This window comes from Nelumbo nucifera, chromosome 5 (genome assembly GCF_055504915.1).
Source record: "Nelumbo nucifera cultivar China Antique chromosome 5, China Antique-T2T, whole genome shotgun sequence".
Classification (NCBI taxonomy): domain Eukaryota; kingdom Viridiplantae; phylum Streptophyta; class Magnoliopsida; order Proteales; family Nelumbonaceae; genus Nelumbo; species Nelumbo nucifera.
In genome coordinates this window covers 82,040,981-82,059,580 of record NC_142653.1, presented here as the reverse complement: position 1 = coordinate 82,059,580, position 18,600 = coordinate 82,040,981, and the positions used below count along the sequence as shown (strand labels likewise).

The 18,600-nt window shown below is 36.8% G+C and overlaps 1 protein-coding gene and 1 long non-coding RNA gene across 4 annotated transcripts; both read left to right on the top strand.

Moving 5' to 3' along the window:
• Nucleotides 1–3,042: 3,042 nt before the first annotated feature.
• On the top strand, nucleotides 3,043–4,242 carry LOC104593797 (uncharacterized). The gene is made up of 2 exons (XR_016076156.1): nucleotides 3,043–3,718; nucleotides 3,817–4,242. It is a non-coding gene; the product is annotated as an uncharacterized LOC104593797 (long non-coding RNA).
• A 6,577-nt stretch (nucleotides 4,243–10,819) lies between these two features.
• On the top strand, nucleotides 10,820–16,186 carry LOC104593798 (Excinuclease ABC, C subunit, N-terminal). 3 transcript variants are annotated; one of them, XM_010253808.3, is made up of 5 exons: nucleotides 10,820–11,475; nucleotides 11,784–12,001; nucleotides 12,901–13,039; nucleotides 14,816–14,949; nucleotides 15,334–16,186. In XM_010253808.3, the coding sequence occupies exons 2-5, from the start codon at nucleotides 11,835–11,837 to the stop codon at nucleotides 16,055–16,057; spliced, it is 1,164 nt and encodes a 387-aa protein (XP_010252110.1). In that variant the 5' UTR covers nucleotides 10,820–11,475; nucleotides 11,784–11,834; the 3' UTR covers nucleotides 16,058–16,186. The 3 variants fall into 3 exon arrangements, with proteins under 3 accessions (XP_010252110.1, XP_088743587.1, XP_010252109.1); XM_088887461.1 differs by lacking the exon at nucleotides 11,784–12,001 and having other exon boundaries at nucleotides 10,822–11,475; XM_010253807.3 differs by lacking the exon at nucleotides 10,820–11,475 and having other exon boundaries at nucleotides 11,544–12,001.
• Nucleotides 16,187–18,600: the final 2,414 nt, after the last annotated feature.

The following is an 18,600-nucleotide window of genomic DNA, read 5'->3' as shown; positions in this document are numbered from 1 at the left end:
TTATTTACTATTTATTTTTATTTTAAAAAATAAATAAAAAATCAAGAATTAATTAAGTACAGAGAAATCATAAAAATGTATCATCATATCATAAAGAACATGTCAACTTCGTTTTTTATGTAATTTTATCTGGTTTTCAAGTTTCATTAAAAAAAGCCTTCCAAATGGCCCACAGTTCGGCCTCCACAGGTCCATCCTGGATCACGCATGATCCTCCTGAAGTAGCCAAAATACACCCATCAGAATTATAAGAAAAGATCCCCTAGTAGAATTTATAATGCCCCCATCACAAATTATAAAACAGAGGATAAACCCGAACAACATCAAGATTTATATATACTTGCATTCGAGCCAATCCATTAAGCCTTGAAAAGGATTCAGAACAAAGAAAATCCAGAAAAGCAGATTTAATGATAATAATTAAACGATCCATAGATAACTGCTGATCCCTAAAAACCGCATTATTTCTAAAAATCCAAATATGATAAAAGGCTATAACCACCCAGGCCAACAACTTCATAATTTCCTGTATTGAATCAAACAAATTCAGAATTTCTACTACCAAATCAAGATTTTCATTCCCTAGAAGAGAGTATGTTCTTATATCCCGGGGGGTTGAGAACCAAATAGCTTTAACAATAGGGCATTTAAAAAACAAATGAGTGGGTGTGTTTCAGAATGGTCATAACAAAAAACACAGAAGAGAAAGAAAGTGATATGTCAACAACCAAAACTCCTTTCACTGTTGTAATTTTTTTAGTTTCATGCCCTTAGTCTACACAAATTTTTAAATTTCTATAGTAAAACTACTACTGTCTGATTTGCGCCCCTTAAGTCTAAACCATAACATGCAAGGGCCAATTAATTGACACATGATAACATAATAGTGATGACTAAGTTCTCTATTGATTAGGATAAACGCTGGTGGCAAAGTAGTATATTGGGCTGGGAAATAAGTCCCTTGGCGTAGTAGGGGCCATAAAACTTTCAGATTACTGGTACCCACCACCACCATTATTTAGTGCAAATATTTTGTAGGTATTTGGTATCGATGCCGATTATTTAGTGCAAATATTTTGTAGGTATTTGGTATCGATGTCGTTGTTTAAGAGCTATTTTCTGAGAAAATGGTGCTATATGGATTAGGGTCTTGTATTTTTCTTAGAAAACAATTCTTTTTTTTTTGGTTTGGTATGGATGCTGCCAAATATGATGTTTCTTGGGAAAACAATACTGATTTTATTTGGTACTAGTGCTGTATAACCATTTTCAGTATTGGTCAACATTATCTAACGCTTCAGGTGATGCCACATTGGTGCCATGTCATTGTACCATTAGCAACAACGGGCTGGACCTTTAGAAAACATTGGATTTTATGTTTCCATAAACCACCACGCCTTCTCGATTTCTAAAACATGGTTTGGAGCAATATTTTTCTAAAAAAAATTGGAGCAAAAAACATGAAACCATTTTCTGGGGCGATGGCATTGATGCCAACACCGCCCTTACATATGGTCTGGGCAGTTGAAAAAAGTTGGAGGGAAAGAAAGAGCATACTTTCTTTTTTAATTTTGTTTTGACTGGGGGTGGGGGATAGGGGTGATCATTTCAGTCGGCCCGCATAGGCTCGGCCTGGAAATTTCGGGCTTGGGCCTGGGTTTTATGTTCAGGCCTGGCCCAGCCCGCATATATTTAAACTTACACATTTTGTGTATAATGTATACAAGTTATTTTAAATTATATTATAAATTTTATATATAAATATTATAGCATGACATGTATAATTTATATTATATAATGTATAAAATAAGTTTATATGCATGTTATGCCATTTAATATAAAATATTATAAATATGTAATATTTTATATATATGAAAGACATTGGCTTAGAGTCAGGCCCGGTCCAGCCCGGGCCCGTGTAAACCTAGGTTAGGGCTTATGTTTCAGGCCCGAAACCCCGGGCCAGGCCCGGGCCTAAGCAATAGCCCTTATCATAAGTGCAAAGCTTGGCCCGACCCATGATCACCCCTAGTGGGGGATGACGGAAGAGTTGGGTGTAAGCAAACAAGGAAGGCGAAGTTTGGGTGAAGTGAAGCGAGGCATAAATCGTATGGCTGAAAAATTATGTGATCTTTTTCAAAGTCTCAAAATCAGAAGATAGAACCAATTGAGGGTTGTCTCGTTGATGTATTAGTTGATTTGTTCCAGCGTTGACATGAAATCAAATCGCACAACCTTCAGGGAGGAAAAAAGGGGCCAGGGGGGAGTTTTTAGGGAGAATGACTGATCAGCCCATCTCAGAATTATTTAGCCCAATTTTTAGGGAAAAGTACTCTGCAGCTCACTGCAGAATTTTGAATTACAGCCTCCCATAGTCTACTAGTAGCCCCCTTATAAATCGCATCCTACCCGTGGATTTGGCATCAATCCACAATCAGGATTCATCCCCCTATATGGTGGGGCTAAAGAATTCTGAGCTGGGCTGATCAATCATTCTCCCTAAAAACTTCCCCCTACCCCTTTTTCCCTTCCTGAAGGTTGCGGGATTTGATTCCATGTCAATGTTGGAACAAACCGGCTAATACATCAATGAGCCAATTAGGGTGAGCAAAAAAAAAAACAAAAAACCAAATCGAAAAAACCGACCAAAACTGAATTGAAAAATCGGTTAACCGAACTGGTTGGTTCAGTTTTGGTTCAATGTTTTTAAAAAATCGAAGATTCTGGTTTATTTCGATTAACTAATACAAATAACTGGCAGTTAACCGAACCGATTGGTATACATATATTTCTATATATTTTATATATATTTATATATATTATAAATTAAGAAATATGCATTATATATAAATATATATTTATAATATATTATTTATTATTTAAAATATAATATTTTATATATATTTATAATAAATATTGTAAAAATTTGAAATTTGACAAACCAAACCAATGGTTAATCAAATCAGTCGACCGACTAATCGACTGGCTTTGATTTGATTTCAATTATCAATTTTCCAAAATCTGATAATACCCATTCGGTTCAAAAAAACATCCCACGGTTCTGTTCGTGAGCACCCTTCAGAGCCAGCCGTCGACTGGTTTTATTGAAACTTTGAAAAAGATCACATATTTTTTGGAAAAATGACTTATCAGCCCAGCTCAAAATTATGTAATGGTGCATAGCACCGAATACCAGAAAAAGAATCAGAAGACAGAGATGGTAGGCCCAGTGCAATACAGTACAGATTACACATTACAGAGTAGAGATTGGATAATAGTAGCGACCTACCCGCATATTCTTCTTTTACTCCTACCATCTAGAAGAAAATAGCCAAATGGGACAAAGGAGAAGTGGGTGAGGAGTGAGGAGTGAGGCGTTGCCTAACGCGTACAAAGTCAAAATACCCAGCCGACGGTGGTGTCCCACCCCCACCGATGGGAAAATCTATTCTGCCGGCTGCCGGAAAATCATAATACGATTTTCACTCTTCACTCTATTTCATACTTCTCTATCTCCCTCCCTCCCTCCCTCTCTCTCTCGTCTGTCTAAAAATCGATCATGTGTCCTCTAAGGTTGATTCTGCTCTTCCTTTCCGCCACCCTCGCTGGATTTTTCGTGTTGAAGAACCTGAAATCGAAACAAGAAGATCCTGACGAATCATCGGCAGATCCTCCCTTTCACGAATCATCCTCTCCGTCGGTTCCTCTATCAACAAAGGTACCTTATCAATTAAGAAATCTACGGTTCCATGTTGTCCTTCCTTTCCTCATTGTTTACTTCAGTAGATTCTATTTGTTATCCATTTTCGGCTACAGGTCTTCTCTGCTATTGCCTCGGGATTCTGGACTTGCGTTGATATGGCCAGTGGCCGCTACCTGTGGAGGAACTTGGTTTCTTCTTCCAAGCGCTCCGATTGATTGCTTCTTCGATGTTCTTCTCTCCTCTCGTCCTTGCTCTCTTTTTCTTCACTTTTTTTTCCACCTCCTTGGGGGTCAAAGGGAATTTAGGTAGGTTTTATTGTGCATTATATCCTCCTGTTGTTTATGTTGCTTGAAGTCATTGAACATGGATCCACCCCTTGTCATTGAACATGGATCCACCCCTTTCTGATCTGAAGTGATGTAGGGTTTGGATTACTGGATGTTAAATTTTTCGGAAAAAATAAGGACAGGCCTAATGTAGATTTTTGAATTCTACTGTAAAGCAATAAACATTCAAAGTGTCAAACCCCCCATTCTATACACTAATGTGCGCAATTTCGGTCCAACTGACACCCATTCTAACTGTACTTTAGTCTTAAAAATTCTAACCCTCAGCTAAACCGTCATTCAAATTTGGTAGAAATGTCTTCAATTCATTTTATTCTTCTTTTATCTAATAATAATAATCAATTGTTTTCGTTCATGGTATACAATATCAAGTTTCATACAACCCTAGTTTTATACATTTTTTTTTTGGTTGAAAAAATAATCTCCTCCTTTGTAATTTCTCTGATATCTCTCAGTTTCTCTGAACAAAATCCTTGATAGATAATACTTTCTGGATCCGAACAAAGCTTGAAAAAATCTAAATTCCCAATGCCAATGTTTCTTTTTAGTTTATGAAAATTTCTGAAACTAACATATAATCAAGTCGAGTCAGGTATTGGGCTACTTGACTTCGACTCAACTGAAAGTTCCGAGTTTCAAACTCAAGATGAGCTTCGATTGAGTTTTGAATTTCCTACTTGAATATCAACTCCATTATAAATATATTATTACCAAAAAAATTATAAATAAATTGATATTAAAGATATTAAAAATAAAAATATATTAGACAACACGAATATAAATTTAATGAGCCACGCTCAAGTAGCTCAGGAGTAGGTTCAGCTCGCTTACACCCTATTTAATTTATATTCGTGATATGAGATTCTAATAATGGCATTATTTTTGCTCAGGAGTAGCTTAGGAGTAGGTTCTAAGCAAAAATATATGATATGAGGTGTGTGAGCCTATTTCTGAAAAATGATGGGAAGTTTCAATTTGTTAAAAGTATAGGGAAGTTGGGTATATATGTGAAATGGATTATTGGGGTAGAGTTATTCTTACCTAGGTTTCATTTTCCTCTTGTATTAAAAGAAAAAAAAATATTGGAAACTTAATAATTTTCTCAACAAAGGCAAAATTCCTCTGTACTTTGTGTTTAGTGTCATTTTTGTCTTCAAATTTTAAAATGCGATAATTTAGTAACTGAATTTTCAAAATATGATAATTCAGTACTTGTCATTAATTAGCAGTTAATATGTCGTTAAGTGATTTGAAAAGGACATAAATGCCCTTCGAGTGTCATTTAATTTTGTTTATCAACTATTTAAACGTTGACAAAAAATTAATAGTACCAAATTCTTGCTTTTTCCATTCAAGAAAATTAGGGTTACATATGAGTGGGCATTCTAGTGACCCCAACTTTCTTGAATAGAAGAGGCAATAATTTGAAATTATTAATATTTTTTTTGTCAAATCTTAGATAATTAATAAAGAAAATTAGATACTTGAAGGATATTTATGTTTTTTAAAAATGTCATTTAATGGTTGATTAACAGCTAATTAACAGTAAGTATTAAATTGTCACCTCTTAAAAATTCAGATACTAAAATATTGTTTTAAAGTTCGAAAACCAAAGTGACATTAAAGTACATAGTACTAATTGGAAAATTTTCCAACAAAATATCCAACCTGGAAAGCATATATTAGGATAGAGATTGGATGTCTTATCCCATCAATCCTCTTTAGACATGATCTGAAATGGTAGATCTGTCTAAAATGGGATCAATCATAGGCAGTAGTTTGTGTCAAGCTTGTAAATGGGGCGGGTGTGGTCCAGGATAATGTATCAGTCCCATACCAATAATTAATAGGTTTTATAGACGCAGAACCGTTTCAATTATTTATTGCGACAATCGGTCTGAACTTTCTATAATTAACTAAGATAATAACAATTTAAAACTTCATTATTATGACAATTATTTATACGTTGATAAAAAAGTATTTTTTAACCAAAATTATCTTTTTAAATATAGGGTAAAATACAAAATCCTCCATTTTTCTTATAATCATAAAAACCTCTCTCATAGTTTTACTTTAACAAAAACCTTCCCTTTATTTTTGAAAAATTCAACAAATACCTCCATTCCGTCAATGATTAAGACGGAAAACATTAAAGAGATTATTTTTTTTCAAAATACCTATTTTACTCTTTTACGAATTGATGTGAATATGTTTTTTTATTAAAATAGCCATGCACTCCCCCTCCAACCTTCCCTCTTCTTTAATTTCCCTTTGATTCTCTCAATCTCTCACACTCTCCCTTCTGCTTCTCTACTCCTCGCCTTGGCTATAACAACCATATTGGTGTCGTTGTCCCTAGAGAACACCGTCACCGACACTGTAACTGGTAGCGAGCTTGTAGTAGATGTGATAGCCCTTCCCTCTACGTACGGATCAGAGCCTAACCCAATTGTTGCCGCCCATCACTTTCTCTTCTCATGTGCCCCGATTCCTCTCTTGGTTCATCTGGGGGACGGTGTCAAGGGAATGGTGGGTTTCGGTCGCAACCAAATTGGGTTACTGTTGTAGCTTGTAGCAACATTTAATTTCGATCGGAAGTTCGCTATCTGTTTGCCATCGTCAACCTCATCAGACGGAGTTGTTTTCTTTGGCAATGGGCCTTATACGGTGGTTCCGGGCATCGACCTATCGGAGACACTTCAGTTGGAGAAGAATCTTGTACAGTTGGATGTGGGTGCTTTGAGGCTGGGGTTCAATTCTTCACTCTTGACTTGACAAACAACATGCTCTGACTTCAACCTCTATTCGATTCACAGAGGCTCCTCAGTTTTTCTCTCTCTCTCTGATTTATTAGGATTTGTATTAACAATCATACACTTTTTTTTGGACTAACTATGTGAATTTTAATTTACAGACATGAGAATGAAATTTTACATTTTCCATCAAAGGAGATGGATGGGTTCGATAATTCAGACGCACATTTCCAAATAACAGTATTACACCAAAACACCTAGGAAATTAAATTTTAATCGGATATTCAAACCTCAACTAGAAACTACGAGAAAGGTAATTGTAAAACTTACTCCGTTCTGCTTGCGATAGTTGACATCCGTCCAATAGTCCTCCCCTTTGACGACATCAGCAGGCCAGTACCAACTCGGTATGGTGGCAGAGATCGATGACGTTACCACCACCCGTCTCACCCCACACTCCTTCGCCGCTTTTAGCACATTAATCGTCCCTTTGATCGCCAGATCCAAAAGCTCTCTCAATTAATTAAATAAAATTATTTTTCATTTGTTTTGCCTCAGAGCCTCCGAGAAGGACCTCAGGGTCTTCAACTTTATTCACAATGCAGGGGAAGCAAGGTGGAATACATTGACGGTTCCATTAATCGCGGCCACAAGAGAATCGTAGTCAAGGAGATCGATCTAGAAGAGGTAGAGAGATTGGGACTCTTCTCCTTGTATAATCGATGTGCCACATTATCTTCTGAACTCAATAGCGGTCAGCCAAGTAGAACCAAATTGGTCGAGCGGGATAGTGTTCGAGCAGCGTCGTGAGGAAGAAGATGAACAGTATTCGGGCAGATTATGGAGTTGCTGAGACATGGTTATTTTAATTCATAAAAGGGTAAAATAGGTATTTTGAAAAAATGATCATCTTTTTAACATTTTTCGTCTTGGTCATTGATGGAAGGGAGGTAATTGTTGAATTTTTCAAAAATAGAAGAGAGATTTTTGGTAAAATGAAATTATAAGAAAAGTTTTTATGATTGTTAGAAACTTTAAGGAAGGTTTTTTGTATTTTACGCTTAAATATAAAATATAACAAAAATTACAAAAAACGCCTTTATATATTTATTAATTATATAATTGGTTTGTGATGTAGCGTGGAAGCACTAAACCGGGCTGGCTATGCAAGCACCGGACGAACACCTGCTTCGTAGCGAAGCTATACGTGAATCTCTTAGAGGAGTATTTGTGTCTATTAGCTTGTAAATAGCAGTATTTGTAATACATTTGGAAATTGCAGAGTAACTAGGAAAGAAAATTGTGATAATTCTTGAACATCTAATTAGCTAGGATTGAACTCTCCTTGATGTTGCCTTGCTTGGATCGAAATCTTCCACCATCCGATCTCTCTAGATCTGATCCATGCATGGGTTATCCTGATCTTGGTATGAATCTTGGATTATCTTGAATTCTGGGTTTCTTGAATTATCTTGGATTCTTGAATTGCCTTGGATCTTGGACTTCTTGAATTCTTGATAATTCTTGAATTTTTGAATTATCTTGGATGTGCCTCTTATCTCTTGCATGGCCGCCTATGTGAGGAGATGGGCCTTGAGATGGGCCTCCATCAGTTTGGGTGTGGATCAATTCAGAAAAGTAAGCATCAATCTTAACCAATTATTAATCAAGACAAAAGCACAGAGCCATCAATTCCTAGACTCGGCCCATTGACAGTCCGAAACTTTTTGGACTATCAAGAAAGCTTTCACGTTACAAATTAGTTTGTGGGACAAAAAAGGCAGCACATAGGGATGTAAACAGTTACAAATTAATTTAACTGGACCCCAACCCGATCCGACTGAACCTGTCCGACGAATTGCGAATTGTACCCCTATATTCAACTAAGGCTGTTTTAACAAAATTTGCAATGCTACTGTGCCAGTGGGTCGGGTTTGGCATGACTTACCTCAACACAACCCTAACGGGTCAAGGCAGATTTACCACATAACCCGATCCACCGACATCCCTAGGGAGCACATGTTTCTTTTGATACTTAAATGGGCCGGCCAAATTTGGGTTAAAATAACCTTTGCCATGTGAATAGTGTAAGAATCCATAGTTTGAATTCATGAACATGGTATAGAATTTCTTTTATCAAGTATGGATGGGTTCAGCACTTCATCTCTATTGAGAAAACATGATCCAACGCCCTATGGTATAGTTTTCTTCTAGGCGCATGGAGAAACAATTACTCGGTGGAGTATTGATGAGTGCCCGGGTTCAAAGTATTAACTCTTGTTTGGAAACCACTATGGTATTTGCGTAAAGTTTAAAAATCCATGGAGTCAGTATTTCACTACTTCATTCTTATTTATTTGGGTAATACATTTTTCTTTTGTATCCAGTGATTCAGGCAAAGAGAGAGGTGAGAGGGAGAGAGCGCTATCGACTTCAGCAGGTGGGCGGGTAAGTTGTAATTGATACTTTCAAGTATCCTGAATTACCGTGAAATCCAATATAGCAGCAATTCAACGTAGGTACTATGGTCAACTTATACTAATTGACTGACTTACCCCACTAAATATTGACAAATGAATAGGGCCTAAGTGGAAAGGTAGGAGACGAGACATAGTGATGCAAATGGATTGGATCGGATCGGATTTGAATCAGGATATGTCTCGATCTGATATGATAATACAAATCCCACATCCAGTTTAATCCGAAGATCTGATCAAATCTCACAAATGTTGATTAACCCGAATCTGTTAATGATGTTGGATATTTGAATTTGATCCAATTCGATTTGATTTCTAAAGAAATTAATAAATTAATAAAAGAAAAATGCATAACAGTTTATATAAAGAAAAACAAAAAAATATAAATATTTTTTCAACTATTTTCATCATATATATTAATATATACATGTCTTTTATAAAAAATACAAAAACACAATATAAAATATTATAAATAAATAACTTATATATAACTCAGATTGGATTCTTTTGGATCGGATAGAGAGGTGATTTGAATTCGATCTAATTATCTGATCCGATCCAAAAATTCAATAAGGAGGATATCGAATAAGACAAAATAGGATCAGATTCAAATTAGGATCTAATTGCGATGATCTGGTCCATTTTCACCCTAATGAGACAAAAATAAGAGCAAAACTGGATTTTCTTCATGTTTATGTATTTGGATATTATTTAAAAAATATGACAGATTTTGTTAATTTAAAAATCCCCTATTATTCATCTTGCAAAAAGTAAAAAAATGGCACAATATTAGGAATGACAACGGGCAAGGATCATATTTCCCATCCCCTGACCCCAATTATGAAATAAATCCCAATCCCCAAGCTAGGGTTAAAAGTTGCCCTCCACCTCCCATCTAATTGGGTTCTTGGTAAGGAATGGGGCTGTAATATCAGTGTGAGGTGCGCTCTGTGAGGAGCAAATTCCAATTCTCCCTTCCCTATCCAATACTTTTTTGGGTCTGACTACAGGCGGGAGACCGAATCACCCCCCACAAGACTGCCCCCCACAACATCGCAGGGATGTGGTGTGGGATGTTGCGGGGGACCGTACATCGGGAACATCTCGCCACAAAGACCGTTGTACAGTTGCAGTGGCTATTGGGACCGTGTATGGTATTGCCATATTGGTATTTGGAATCCGAGCTTGCAAATCCACAAATCCAATACTATCAAATTCCAATATGAGATGGGGTAAATTTTCTTTAACTATCCTTATGGTTTAACTAATTGACTAAGTATACCCTTATTATTTGAAAATTGACTAACGCTTTCCCTACTAAATCATTCAAATGTGCAGCATGTGACTGTTATAATTTCCAAAAATACCCAACTTACCTTTATTATAAATTTTAGTATTGGCACCAGATCCAACGGAATATCTCATTGTCCCCTTTGGCACAGATTCTGATGCACCGACATCTATTACTTGCGGTTGGAAATGGACAACCAACATTTTTTGAGCTTTATAAAGCTTGTTAGAAAGTCTTACAAGCAAAGCGTAAGCTTTATGTTTTCTTGGTTCTTCACTCTCTGGTATCTGTTTCTTCATAGGCACTCCTTGTTCGGTATCCTCAGGTTCTTTAGTTTTAGTTTCGGCTTTGGTTTTCAAGGGTTTTTTACCTTGAGGAGATGGGCTTCTATCTTGGATCTCCTTATGCCAATTAATAGTTGATTTTTTGAGAGGAGAAAGATGAGGAGCTTGTGAAGGTTTTGGATTCCTCCAGGCGGAGTTGCAAAGATGTGAGACCCATTGGAGTTTGAATCGGATTCCATTGTTGTTTTGGGGAGAGATGGAGGTACCAAGAGCGGCGTGAGGCTTTTCCCGCCAAATGATGTGCACAAAGATGGAATCCACTTTCAAGCCTCACGTAGCTCTTCTAATCGTTTTGGTCCAAAACTTGAAATGGTTCCGAAGCAAATCCATTTCACAGACACAAAGGCAACAGATGGAGATGTGTTTGCAGGATCAATTTTTCTCACTTCCCACCTTTTGAGTTCTCTCCCTTTCCCTGCCTTCTTCACCAAAAAGGACACGCCTATGAAGAACGATTTGGCGACAAATGATCTGTAAAGACTTCTGCAATGGGTTGCTGCTTCACACCACCCTTTATTCTTCTTTTTGATTCACCAGAGTGGAGTTTTTGGGTTTGAAAGGTTATGATCTTGATGAACCAATATCTCTTTCTTCTTTTATCTATTTTATTTTGAAAATTTGAAGAATAAAGGGTAAAATAGTCTTTTTGTCTTTTTATTAATAGAATCAACGGCAAGTATTAATCAATTTTCAAAAAAAGTAAGGATAGTTTTATTACACTTAGTCAATCAGCTAAACCAACTTAACAGTAGTCGAACTGTATTTAGTCTGTCAAGGTGTTTCTGAGGGGCTTTTTCGTCATTTTGAGCATATAGAGGAATCCCTGCTTTAAAGCTCAAGCTTTAAAAATAGTTTCCGACTCTGCTAGGGTATCTAACGGTCGAATCCATCACTAGAGCGGCTAGAGAGAGAGAGAGAGATGAGAAAAAGAAAAGAGGAAGAAAGATCATTAATCCGAATTTCGGAAGAAGAGGAAGACGAAGAAGTAGGGCATGACACGGGGAAGGAAGGGAAAGGAGGTGGGTTCTTTGCGTGCTATCTTCTCTGCTCCTTGAGCCCTAGGCATAAAGGCCAGACCTATATCGGGTTCGTTCCTCCTTACTCTCGTTCCAATTTTGCTATCGAATGTTATTCTGGGCTTATTTATGCTGTTCCTTTCCATCGCTTAAAGTTTTGAAATTCTCATTTATTTTTCTTTTCTTTCTCTTTTCAAACTTCTCAAGGGAATCGCTTCTCAGATTCAAGTAGGATTTTCTGGAGTCTGATCAAATTCATTTATTAATTGATAAAATACTGGAATATTAGCATTTTCTTATGATTAATACCTGTTTGATGACTTCTAACTGTCTGCAGAAACCTCTATGAACTTTTAAGGTTTCTAATTCCTTGTCCCCATAATTTTTAAGGCCTTACTTCTTTTTTCCAATTTATCAGGTTAGACAATTATAATGGTGAACCTATATTATAGGTGTTTAATCTTCAAAACTAGTAAACGAGGAACCCTTTGAGCTGGGAATAAAACCATGCTTATTTATTGGTAAAGATCATATTTGAATGGGTTATGGTCATAGTGTCGTTCAATTTCTTGCCTACATTTTTAGTAGGCAAGGTTGTTGGCCCTAGAGGCAATGGGTAGGCCCAAAAGGGGTAAGCCTCAAATAAACAATCAAATTTCATGAATATAATCTGCAAATCTCTTTAAATTATATTTAGTTTTTCAAAATCTCACTTCCCATACCAGAGGAAGCACCTTTTATGTGTCTTCTTTTATCATTTGAGTGACTTTTTATGTTATTTCACTAATTTGGATAGAATTCATTTCCACATGTATATCTATAATCCTCCATTTGTTGTATTTTTGCTACCAAGTATAGCGATTGGTAGCAAAGAGAGATTTTAGTCTTGAGATTCTATTGACTTGTATGCATGTAAGTTCAATTGAGGAATGGCTTAACTAATCAAACATATCCCTTGGGGAACTATAGATTCACCATAAATCCTCGACGTCGAATAAGGCAACATAATGGCGAAATAACTTCTGGTGCATGGAGAACAAAGAGAATGCGCCCTTGGGAAATGATATTATGCATATATGGTTTCCCAACAAATGTCTCTGCACTTCAGGTAAATATTATGCCAAGAATTTTTTTTTCCTTTTACTTTCATGTTGCACGAAGCTATCTTAAGTTGGTCGGTATTTTTCACTTGGCACTTTGAACATTTTCCAAGTTACTGTAATTAAACTGCATTTATTTCATATTTGAATTTATTCTTTTCATACAGTAGTCTCTTGTACCCATACAGAGGATACAGAGGTTGAATGTTTGGATCTATTCTTTTCTCTGTCTTGTACCATGGATGTGCACCATTTATCATGTACCAATTGTAGGATTAGGGATGGCAATTTCACGGGAATATTAGGGTACCTGACCTGTCCCAACCCTAACAGGACTTGTTTATCAAAGCCTTATAGGGCTTGGGACAGGTTTAGGTTTGACCTTAGCGTACCTAGGACCTGAACCCAATTATATTTAAAGTGGGTACCTACTCCTGATACCTGATTATAAACCCATATATATATATATTATTAAATATATTATAAGAAATAATATACATAGTAAAAAAGGTTGATACCTACTCCTGATACCTGATTATAAACCCATCTTTAGCACTAGCCTACCACACCATTTCTACTTAAGAGGGGCATCACATTTTACTTTTGTAATGTAAAATTGGGTGCAAAGTTCAAAGTATCAAAAACTACAAAAGAATATTGAATTGGCAATTTAAAGATATGTATATGGATTCTGGATACACTTTAGATATGCATGGATACAATGGAAAAATTAAGATACGCATAGATATGCCATGGAAACTCAAATATATTAAAAATATATGAATTATATAGAATCTACAGCTCTAATAACTCTATACATAAGAAACGCGTATTTTAATAGTTTATGACTTACAAGTGTAATTCCACCATAAAAGTGGGAAGTGTAAACTATATATGCTGTATGCATAGCTTAACAAATTAATATTATAAATCTCATTAATGATCATGTAAAAGGTTACAAAATTGAAAATAAACTAAGTTTAATAAACAATGGTGATATGTCATAATAGAAAAATTGCATTCTCTTAATGAAATTAGTCATCCAAGAATATCTCTGAAATGGACAATTGAGATTATAGAGGCAAAAGCATTCAAAGCTGGTTTGGTTATGACTCAAGACCTGAGTATTTGCAAATGAATTTTCTGTACTTAAATACCCATGGATATAATATGGCTGCTTATAGTTAACAAGATATCATGGAGTGGTGTAGTGGTTAGAATACTTATATTTCAAGTAAGCTGCTTGGGTTCAAATCTTTCTAACAACATTCTAGTTTTATATAGGATTGGTTTTAAATAGACTTAAATGGAATTAATTGAGTTAATTATGAGGTAGAGATAATTAATGTAACTAATTAATGTCATAAGTGGTATGTTTAAATAAGTTTTGTTGTGGAGTGTTAAATAGGTTCAATTAAAAATGATAGCAATGATGCCAAATGATAATTGGGTGGGATGGGTTTAACGGGTTTGGGAAATTAGGAGGAAAAGTTAAATGGATTTGGGACCAAGGGTACCTAAGTGGGTTTAGGAATGGGAAGGGCAATTTTCGCAAGTATCCTACTCGTTGCCATCCCTGTGTAGGATGGGTTATTCATAAAAGTTCCTGCATTCGGACAGTCCGTATACCTAATTAAATGGCTGAAATCACTAAAATTGCTCTTAAACTTGTAGGATTCATGTGGAGGCAATATGTGATACAGGACACTATAGTTGATTTTAAATTCAGCTTCATGGTTCATCACTTGCATACTGAAGTACTTCTGCTCAACTGAAACTTGCAGTTTGAATGGGCTTGGCAGCACCCAAAAGAGTCCTTGGCAGTAAGGAATGCAGCTGCAAGTTTCAAGTCCCTCTCTGGGGTTGCCAATAAGATCAAACTTGCTTACACAATGCTTACACTTCCAGCCTGGCAGAGGTAACTAATCTCTCTCTCTAGCACACATACAGAGGTTGGATGTTTTCTGTGTTTATTGTATGTTTGTGGTTAGGATGGGTGAGGGCAGTGCATGGTTGTTGCACGCCTCCTGTAAAAACAGTTTTTATTTTTTATTTTTTTTTCTGTATATAGAAACTGAGGTGGCAGCCAAAATGGACACAGTTAGATGCACAAGTCTAATCCAGAGGGTCACTTATAAGATAGAAACCAGTTGAGTTAATCTTGTGGTTGATCCAAACCATCCATCAGATTTCTGGATTAGCTATGTGAACACTTGACCAGTCCATAGCAGCCTTATACCCTACTATTGGAGTTTCCTTGACCACTAGCTAAACACTAATACTGTTACTTCTTTTCTACCAGCTTGAACCTCACAGTGAACTTTTTCTCGACCAAGTACACAAAATATTCTGCTGGCTGCCCAAGATTGCCAGAGCACATGAAGGTCCAAGTTTGTCCCATGGATGAACTTCCCCACTACATCGGAGGTGGACAGGCTTTAGATGAAAGCAAACACATTGATGGAGACAAAAGTGAAGACGATAAAAATTTTAATGGTGGAGACCAAGTTAAGGAGGCTTTGCATGTTAAACCAGTTTATAATAGTGGTGACAAGACTACTGGTGACAAATCTGAACATACTGAAGATGATGGTTTTTGTCTGCTAAAAGATCCTCAAAATCGAGAAGGGGAAGATGACAGAATGCCTGTTTGTATTGTCGGTTCCCTGGCGAGTCCATCGGAAGCAGTAGAAATAATTGAAGATAGAAATCCCTTGAGAATATCTTCTTCAAGTATAATCAGCCCCCTGGACACAGAAGAAATGATGGAAGGTAGAAATCCCTTCAGCTTGAATGAAGAGAGTAATAATTCAGGTAAATCAGACAAGCACCTTCAAACTCCAAATGCTGCTGATGATGATCAAGCGCCATCAGCCAAGAGATCTCTTTACTCTCCTGAAGTGGAGATAATAAATCTGTTGAGTCCCTCGCCTGATTGTGTAACTTATTTCTATCGTAAGAAGAAGAGGGCTTCTTGTCCTCAGATTATTGACTTGACAAAGTCACCGACTTTCATCCAACTATAGTACGTTGCATATGTAAACCTACAAAAAAAGCAAATACATTGCATTTGTATGAATAATGTTTACTATATTGTAGACTGTCTTATTGTGATTCCCCGCTTCAATAGAAAAGAAATAAATCAGCTTTCTCATCTGAATGCATAGCTCCCTTGCATAGTACAAGAAAATGAGATTATTTATCTGATGAAATCACCTGTTTTCTTCCAATATTGAATGAGAAAAGCAGCTGATCCTTTTACGGGAAGAAGTAATTGACATCTCTATTATCATGGCTTGGACATGGCTTCTTTTTATATCCACGTTTCAATAAGCAAAGGTTTCCGAGTATTATTTCCTATGCTATATTTGGCATGAGCAAGAACTGGACAATGCACCAACTTCCCCAGGCAACAAACATCATACACGGTATCATTCTCTTTATTTCAGAATAATTGTGCACTGGCTGCCTCCTCCCTCCTAATCCTATGGGAATAATTGAGTCATTCCTTGGTAATAATTATTTCCCATGATAATTTGGTGCTTGATGAATGAAGCAAATGCATTATACAAAAAATTAAAAAAAAAAGAAGCAAATACAGGTTTTAGGAACCGAAAATCATTCTCAAGAGTCGGAGAGAATTTGACAATGGTGGAGGTCTTGCACGCATTATCGTGAGGTGACTTCATCATTACAAGAAGCTCCAATGGTGCTAAATTAGAAATTTCTATCCAAATTAAGGCAGCATTTGGACTAAACTCCTTTTTTCAGTTAAAATGCCTCTATAAACACTGAGTTTTTAACTGCAAAAAGGAGATAAATCCTTAAAATAAGGAATGCCAAAATGCAGCCTCAATTATATGCTCCACCCAGTAGAGCCACAACACATTGCATCAATCTCAATTATCGGAACCGTGAATCAGTGGATTTTGTCTAAAAGAGGACGCACAGCCTCAGCTGTCTCCAAAGGAGGATGCTGCCCTCAACAGGTTGAAGATTTCTGTAGAATTGTTCTCCAGCTTAGAGCCGGGGGAAGGCCGGAAGGGGCGCTTGTAATTTGTAAATGGCAAATCCCTTGAGTTGGGTTGAGGTTCAAGCATAAATCCACTTGTCACTTTGCCAGAATAGCCGTAGTATGTTGGAGTCGGGAATGAAGTGTCCTGCAATTGTCAATGGCTTCTAGCATTTTGCTTACAAAAAGAAATTGTTTTAGGAACATAGAAGTAGCAGAATGCATGTAAAGGATGGAGTGTTGATGCACAATCCGAACCATCCAAATAAAGAGAAGGCAAGGTCATAACCAATACAATTAATTCCTCAAGAATGCAAGTAATTTACTTTCATGGAAAAGGGTAAGGCGAAATGTTTGGAAACTCTGGTGGTTATAAATATCTGGTTGCTCTAGTTTCTGAGGCCTGGATGTATCTACGGATGTTTTCAATCATTCGGATAGGAACACAAGCAAAGGAAGAAGAAGACAAGTTGTGATTAGGATAGATGTGTCCTGAGGCTCCAGACTGGAGAATGAAGAAGACCAGAGAGGTCCAGTTGTCCAGACCCCGCCAAATCAAACATTGAGATGCTCCAACTCATTAAGGCTGGGCAATTTGTATGGCGTGTGGACCAACTCTTCGCATCAAATCAGAGTGGGTTCCTTCTTGAAATTATTATTATTATCTTCTTCAAAGGATGATTTCCATCATGACTTGAAATTCTAGCCTAGGTATTAAGTTAGGTGAGTGTTGTGAGTGGTTGCTTTACTCGTCTATCCCTTGTCTTCAAAGTGAATATCCGTAACCTTGGCCAAATCTTCTGCATTACTGTGGGCTACATGGAGTCCCTACAAAACGAAAACCACACACGTTGCTCGACCTACTTTTGTGTCAATTCCCATCATTTTAGTAAATGGGCCATATGATGGCGCCCTGTCTATGCTTGTCTCCGATGATTGGCAATGAATCGCAGGGATCAATTGGTGCTTTGCCAGTTTGCCAAATGAAACCATCCCAAACACAACTAATTACGACCCAAGAGAGCACCCACAGAGAAGCCACACCGACCACTTATTTATTTATTTATTTTTTTTCCTCTTGTCTAAGCTTTCAGAAATTGACTGCATAAACAATGCAATATCCCGACATTCTATTTTAATCATGAATTTTAAACTAAAAGAGTCAAAAACTCAGTTGTTTAATTGTTTGTGAGCCGTTCTATGGGCTTGAACTGCACCGTCCCATGAGTTGATGACCAAGTCTGCCAAAAATTCTCAATGAAATAATGGACAACGACGCCTCAACAGCTCGTCCATAATTAAATAATAAACACAATCACCTAACAGTATTAAGAAGTTTCGGAGAATTGGGCTTTTAAAAGTCGCAGACTGGGTGAATTTGTTGGATGAGAAATCTGGGTTTCTTAAGATGAGAGTAATCCTAATATGATATTGTAACCACCAACCAGGAGATGAGAAATCAAACATACTTCGTAGGAAAGTTAAAAGACAACTCAATAAGCTTTAGAACCGTCAGTAACTTAAACCAATCAATATCAGAATTCAGAAACAGACGGG

Excerpts from the sequence above, each read along its gene's own strand:
- LOC104593798 (XM_010253808.3), top strand. The coding sequence starts at position 11,835 with ATGAGAAAAAGAAAAGAGGAAGAAAGATCATTAATCCGAATTTCGGAA. Across the intron at positions 12,002-12,900 it reads AAAGGCCAGACCTATATCGG|ATTCACCATAAATCCTCGAC; the intron begins GTTCGTTCCTCC and ends GGGGAACTATAG. Across the intron at positions 14,950-15,333 it reads ACACTTCCAGCCTGGCAGAG|CTTGAACCTCACAGTGAACT; the intron begins GTAACTAATCTC and ends CTTTTCTACCAG.